Source organism: Dendrobium catenatum, unplaced genomic scaffold (assembly GCF_001605985.2).
Source record: "Dendrobium catenatum unplaced genomic scaffold, ASM160598v2 fragScaff_scaffold_215, whole genome shotgun sequence".
NCBI lineage: Eukaryota > Viridiplantae > Streptophyta > Magnoliopsida > Asparagales > Orchidaceae > Dendrobium > Dendrobium catenatum.
This window is the reverse complement of record NW_021318677.1, coordinates 35925-43507: the sequence shown is the minus strand read 5'-3', so window position 1 is coordinate 43507 and position 7583 is coordinate 35925. Positions and strand designations below refer to the sequence as shown.

The 7583-nt window shown below is 34.7% G+C and overlaps 1 protein-coding gene across 1 annotated transcript in view; it reads right to left on the bottom strand.

Annotated features, from left to right (window-relative positions):
- The window catches only part of LOC110105747 (RNA-binding protein 2), a 15982-nt gene extending 11927 nt beyond the window's left edge, over nucleotides 1-4055 (bottom strand). The window contains exon 1 of the mRNA XM_020835358.2: nucleotides 3802-4055. Within this exon, the coding sequence (XP_020691017.1) occupies nucleotides 3802-3877 (76 nt within the window). The 5' untranslated portion in view covers nucleotides 3878-4055. The remainder of the gene's footprint in view (nucleotides 1-3801) is intronic.
- Nucleotides 4056-7583: the final 3528 nt, after the last annotated feature.

Genomic DNA, 7583 nt, shown 5'->3' with positions numbered 1-7583 from the left:
CCCTTCTCCTTCCATGACGATTCTTTGTTCATCACCATTGCTGAGCTTTCAACTGTCTTTGGTTCTAACATTACTCCTCGTCGACTTTCTTCTGCGCGAATGAGAGAAATGGTTTCGTTGAGTGATGGTGTCTCTTCTTTGCCGTGGATTTGAACTCTAACTTGGTCAAATTCTGCATTAAGTCCTGCAAGAAAATCATAAACTCTATCTTTTTCAATGAAGTTCTTTAGGATCGCAGTATCCTCCGGACATCTGGTTTCAATGCACCTATAGTGATCAAGTTCTTGCCACAGATTTTGTAGAATGGTGGCATATTCTGTCACGGTCTTACTCCCCTGCTTTGTGCTTCCAACTTTGACCTTAACTTCAAAGATTTGGGCCGCGTCACGAGCTTTGGAGTAGGTTTGTCTGGCAGCATCCCATATGTCCTTTGCCGTTGAAAGGAACATAAATGTGTCACTAATTTCTGGAGTCATGGAATTCCACATCCATGACATAATCATAGAGTCTGCTTCATCCCATGCCCCAAATTTGGGATCTCCTTCTTTTGGTCCTCCTCCAAGGAGATGATGTATTTTACCTTTCCCCTTCAAGTAGGTCTTCACAAATTGAGACCACTTCAGGTAGTTCTTCCCATTTAGACGATAGGAAGGTTGAATGCTTTGAAGGTCACCTCGCCCTTTGTGCACCATCGACTCTTCCGTTTGGTCAATACTTTGGGAGGAATTGATTTCTGACATGATGATAGTAATAAAGACTATCTTAGATAGCAATGAAGGCCAGATTTTGTTGTCGGCAATAAAGGCCGATAATTTTTTTTCTCTCAGTTTTAGTAAACCGAATCGGATCTTAGCCTTTAAAAAAAAAGGCTCAGATTATAATAGGGCACGGGACGGCTTCTCTAGAAAAAAAAATTGGGTGGCTTTGTTTCTTCACGGTTCGCCTACTTGGCTCACTCGTGGCTGTTGGACTCTCCTCCTTCGGCGATCTGCACACAAGCTCCGCTTTGCCTGGGAAGGAAGAACCGCACACGAGCTCCACCTATTTGGCTAGTTCGTGGCTGTTCGACTCTCCTCCCGTCGGATTGGAAGCTTGGATCAGGTTACGAGTCGCCTCTTCAGCTCGTCTCTCTGGCACGATTGCGACTTCGGCTTCCGTCAGTTCGCCAAGCTTCGTCAGGCCGCCTTCGCTCCTTCGGCCTGCGAGATCGAGTTTCTGGATTGGAAGAGGGGGCGGGTCGAGCGACTGCCTTCGCTCCTTCGTCGGTTTTCCTCTCGGATCAGAATTTCCAATCGGAAGTTCCGATCGAGTAGCTCGTCTTGTCCGGCGGATCAGCGGCGATTTATGCCCCGGGCTCTGATACCATGTTATAAGCCGGGATTTGAGAGGGAAAAGCTTGTTCTTAATCATTACAATCTTCCCTATTTATAGATCTATATAAGATATCCTAATGCGGAAATAATAAATTGCAGATTTAATACACAAATAAGAAAATAAAATCTTTCCTAAATTCGTTCCCTCATTATGGCGTAATCCATGAGAGTATCCCACTGATTGATCTTTGTGTCCGTCGGATCCTTTGTACTATGAACGGCTGGATTTCAACAGTTATCATAGAAAATAGTTCCTTTTCCTCTCAAATGACATCAACATGTAAAGCAAAATGCATAAAAATTCAGTTCATGCATAGAAAAACTTGGATTAAAACAACTACATAACCTCAATGGGTTTAAGAACCTCATTGCAACTTGAAATTTTGGATAATCATGGTTTCAATATATTTCTTAACAATTTTGCGCAAGAATTATTACAAGTTATCCATAGTCAAATAAGAGTTATCATCTTCAACTGCCTCACAGTGTTCTTTTTTTTTAACTGCCTCAAAGTGCTGTTCACCAAACATATGCAAAACTAGGTCTTATAGTCATTCTAGTTAGCTTCACACTCCAATGCATGCACGATGAAACACAATTTTTTTATGTAACATAGCAGTCTTAAAAGAAATCTCCAGGTAAAACAACCTTAATTCCACCAAGGTTCCCTAGTCTTCATATGCATTTCGGACTATTGACTCTTAACATGACAATTTACTTAATCATCATATAAATAATTCAACCATCTACTTTGGTGCCAAATCAACTTCTGTTGAAGAATACAGAGTATCATGCAACAGATGACAACTTAATAGATAAATAGAATAACTTGCAAATGTTAGAAGAATAACAAAGCCATACATCACCTGCATGCCTATTACTTTATATAGTTTAGGCAACCAGATCAAAAGAATGCCAAAACAATGAATATCAAATATAATAAAACTTTATGATTATGTTTGTCATTTGGCTAGCTGATTTTCATGACAGCTAATTCTAATATAATAGCTATGGGAATGAAGTATCTACACTATTTATGTATTATAATCAACAAATTAAACAGTCCAACAAAACAAAGCTTAGGAAGTCTCCAAGGAAGAAAATCTACCGCACTTGTCAGGATGACAAATGAAGGGAATCTAGCAAAAGAGATCAAAAGAAAGAGCAAGAAGCCTAGCGTTGATATACTAACTTTTGGTTTAACCATTAACTTAAGCATTTGTGAACAGTTCTTAGCTATTGCAAACAATAGCACATGCTAATAGTTTGATTGAGATCAACTATATATATTACTCAAATTCAAATCTGAAGTTGAATACTTGAATCCTAAGCAAACTCCAAGCTGATAAGAATAACATTTTAACCATTATATGGAGTTGAATACTCCAGCTACCAGTCGACATGGACAAAGGACCTCTTGTAAAGAAAAGAAAAGGAATCATTTGTAACTTGAGCATAGACCAAAGCATTAGAATATTAAACATGAACTGCTCAAGGAAGACAATATTATCAATCCATTTAACTAGACCTATATCCACTTCCACAACTTTAAATAAAAAGAAATTTGCAATTCCTTCTGAAATCTAGTTAGATTCAATAGTTAAGAATTCAGATCGATAGCTCTGACATACTTAATAATTCAAAAAATTTAGCAGAAATATAAAATCGCTCAATTATACTCTTATCTTATGAGCAATGGTTTCTCGGACATTCATAAACTTATGCCATATTTACTTTAGAATGAAGACGAATTAACTAAATATGCATGGCGAATCAAATATATGCATAGAGAATACATTTTTCTGGCAAAGTAAAAGATTTAAATAATGACTAAAATAAGTGATTAAAATAGATGATATAACTAGATTATCAAAGAGAATAACATTTTCTTAGTTCATAAAGCAAAGCAACAATGGATAGATGCATCAGAAGGCTACAACATACTTTTAAGCTGTGCTAAATGGACAGATCATAACTAGTTTGCATGCAAACATGCAAGAGACTTTCTTGTAACTATAATTGTATTTTATATTTATAAAATCATAGACATTTGGAGATGTCAAATATTATTAAAGTACATCAAAAAAATCATTACAAAATGCAAAATACCAATTTTGGCTTTTACTTAATATTTTGTAGAAAAAAGTGTTGAAGGGGTTCGCTGCTCCAATGAGGAGGGATATTGAGGTAGAATGCACATTGGTCCATACTCCAAAGCACCTATTATTACGATTTACACGATCTACAGCATAAATAGATAAGGAAAAAACAGCAATCTGATGCTTTGTATGATGAGATTTCCGAGAGTGAATCGCTAGTTAAGATTCTTAACACAGTACTGTCATGGAAAGCTAGTAATTCGGGTATTACAACAAGGCTGCGTAAAAACTAGGGACGAGAAAAAGCTTGGGAAAGATTTCAAGGGTACCAATTTCAGTGCGATGTCGCTTCGGCGGAGCAGCGGATGGCTGAAGAGGCTGGCGCATCCAGTAGGCAGCGTCCATGAAAGATCTCCGAAGAAGTCAACAGACAACGGACGAATACCTCTTGCGGACCCCTACCTAATTCACTTACTTCACTTAAACCCTAACCCTAGATATTTGCCGTTTGCTATCTGTTTTATACCGGATACCAAAAAAAGTCTTAAATTGGGCTAAGTCTGTAAATTTCATCTTCGACTTCGATGAGTTCTTCAAATCAAATCAATTCAAGCTGAGCAACTTCAAAGAACTAATTTTAAAACAATCAGTATATATTCTAAGTCATTTTGAGTTGAAACTTAAAAAGTGAATCAATTAAAAATTGGCTCATTTTTGCAGCTAAATATTTATGAAATTTTTTTACATTCAAAATTTGATAAAATTCAATGTGAGCAATATAGTAGTTTTTTTATTGGATGCAACATGAGTGTAAAATAAAAAGTTTGCATGTTTGATGTAAAATAAAATGAATGCAAAGTAAAAGTTAAAAACATTTAAAATACCCCGATAAGACTTATTATTCATTTCTTTTACATAACTTCTTTCTCGTGAATATAGGATGTAGACATAAAGTATGATAGCATATTTGTGATGCCCTAAGACCTAAATTAGAATAATTTCATCTTTTTATCTTCTAATTAATCTACTTGAGCAGCTAATTTCATTTTATATTAATCAAAATAATGAAAACATATGTATATCATATCATCTGCCAACATATACATTACTAATCAAAATATACATACAATAATCAAAAGTTTAATCTATAACATTCATTAATAACAACCATTCTACTTACATAAGAGTAGGGGTGTCAATTCGGGTCGACGGGTCGGATTCGGGTCGAACCCGACTTGACCCGGATATAAACGGGTCAACCCGAACCCGACCCGTTTAGCTAACTGGACCCGACCCGCACAGGTTCCCGGGTTGATCCGACCCGACCCGCAGACCTGTTTGATTCAAAAACAGGGCGAGACGGCGACTGTGAGGCGCGTCTCGGCGTTCGTAGGTCGGTGCGGGAACTGCCAGAGCGAACGCCTATGCGGTGAGTTCGTCTCCGACTCTCCGCCAGTCCGTGACCGCGTGAATCGGCGTGACGAGATGTTGCACGCCAGCACGGTTTGCACGCTGGACAGGCAGACGCAGCTGAGGCCTGAGGGCTTGACGCCTGAGGCGATGCGGCGAGGAGCTCGAGATGTTGACACGGCCAGTGCCAGACGACGTGACCGACTAGGCCAGGTGACGACGCGACGTGACCGACTAGCCCAATCCGAAGAGGGAAAATTAAAAATGAGCGGGTTAACAGGTCAATTTCGGGTTACCGGGTTGACCCGGACCCGACCCGTTTTTTTAAACGGGTCAAAAGTTGAGACCCGGACCCGACCTGTTTGTTAAACGGGTCGACCCGCACCCGGATTTTTCGGGTCGGGTTCGGGTTGGGTTATCGGGTCGGATCAATAATTGACACCCCTACATAAGAGTAACAAAATACATTATAATAAATTAAACATGCAAGTCTGATTTTAATCAATCGCACTCAACTGATCCTCACCTTAAACCTAGAATAAATAAAATAGATATAATATGCTTACAAAGCCTAGCCGGCAACCAAAACTACCAAAACTTCTAATGCAAGGCAATAATATTAATATGCATACTCATCTCAATCAATATAAAATCAATTGCAATTGTATGGAATCAACAATCAATACCAATAAATTAATAAAAATAAAAATGATCAGTAAACTAAAAGCATTTCAAGAAACACAGGAATCTATTAACATATAAGAAAATCAATAAAATTGTATAAAGCAATGTCAGGTGTCGTACTATAAAATATATTTCGATTATTTCTCAATTATATTTATGTCAATGATTATAATATATGTGTAATAACCCGTATTTTAACCCAAGTAAATAATTTTATCGATAGACAATATAACTCCAAATCGAAAACCATCTTTGTCATAGTGTTGTTCTTATAGTATTTTACTTGCACAAATTTTTTCATATTTTTGGATGCCGATGAAAATCCTTAAGAAATTGGCACATGTTGGTACAAGTGAGGATTTTGAGACCGTAGGTGTTCGATTTACAAACCGATTTCACTAATATTTTTTTAAATAAAATGATTTATTTTATGGCTATTTTCTATAATTTTTAAAGCCTAAAATAATTTATATAAAATTTATATTGAAAAATTAATTACATTAAATAGTTATATTAAATAATTATATTATATTATTTAAAAATATCTTTAAATATCTTATTCCGAACGCATTAGTGTTCAAGTTTGTTTATTTAAGAATCGAGTATTTAAAATATTGTTCAAGTTTGTTTGTTCAATTAATTAAACGAACGCAAACGAGCTTTAATCGAACCGAACAACGAGTAGCTCGCCGAACGCTTGGTTCGCTTGCAGCCCTAATTAAAACCATTCATTTTTTCTTCGTTCGGCTGAAACAATGAAATGGATTGTGATATATATTAGAGAGAAAAGATAAGAGAGAAAAAAAAGTTAAGATTTGGATATCAAAGATTGATTTTCGTCAGTCGGGACAGTTGGAAAATTTACTCGTATCGCTGTAAGGAACCTTTATCATATTTCTGATTTCAAAGATTTTGTATTTTTAATATTTTTCTGATCAAATTTGTGTTTCCGTTATCAAAAAATATGAATAATTTTGTATTGGTAAAACTTCCACCGCGTAATTTTTTGTATGTTATAGAGATCATAATTATGAGCATTTTGAATATTTATTTGAGATTTTTCACTATGTGATTTTAAAAATATAGTAATTTTTGCGTACCCATAAATTTATTTTGACATCTAAGAATAGTAATATAGTACAATAAAAGTTTTAAAACATCATTTTATACAATTTTTTATATTTTGATATTTTTTTAAAAAAATGTGCATTTTCTTGCCTAATATGATTCTTTGTTGTCTACATCTATGATATTTTGACATCTTCTTAATTAAGCTCAATTATATATTATTTAATGTAATGCATTGAAAATAGATGTGAATAGGTACTTGAGTAATAAATGATTGTTTTTACTGTTATAGTATTATGATAAAAATATGTGTGTGAAACAAACAAGTGTGAAACAAACAAGTAAAGATTAGTTGACCCGTTGATTGGAGATTGATTGGTGTACAAGATGGTGAGCCGATAAGCTTTCCTTTAAACATTATGATTTGATGTTATCATGTACTAATTAACGTGATACACTGATTGGGAGTTATAAAGAGATTATTACTATAACTATAAGTAAATACTGACGACTCTATCTACTAAGCCAATGGTTTAATAATACTGATACTATTACTGAAAAAATATTATGATAGCCAGGACTTCTTACTTATTTAGTGTAACTACTAAAATACATATTTTGAGGTATTATTATAATTATTGTATGTATTTATTATTACTGTTCAAATTTATTATTATTGTATTATAATATTATTGATGCTACTAGATTATTATTATTATTGATTTAAATATTGATATTATTTAATACTACTGATTCACTATATTAATATTAAGCATGTGATATAATGAACTCGTGATATATAATGTCTGAATAGCATATATACATTTATATATGATTTTATTATATTGATTTAATTTTGATAATCTTTGTCGATGTTTTGATTTGATGCTTTATATAATTTGTATATTGAATGGTATTACGGATATGATGATTGCTTTATAGATTTGAC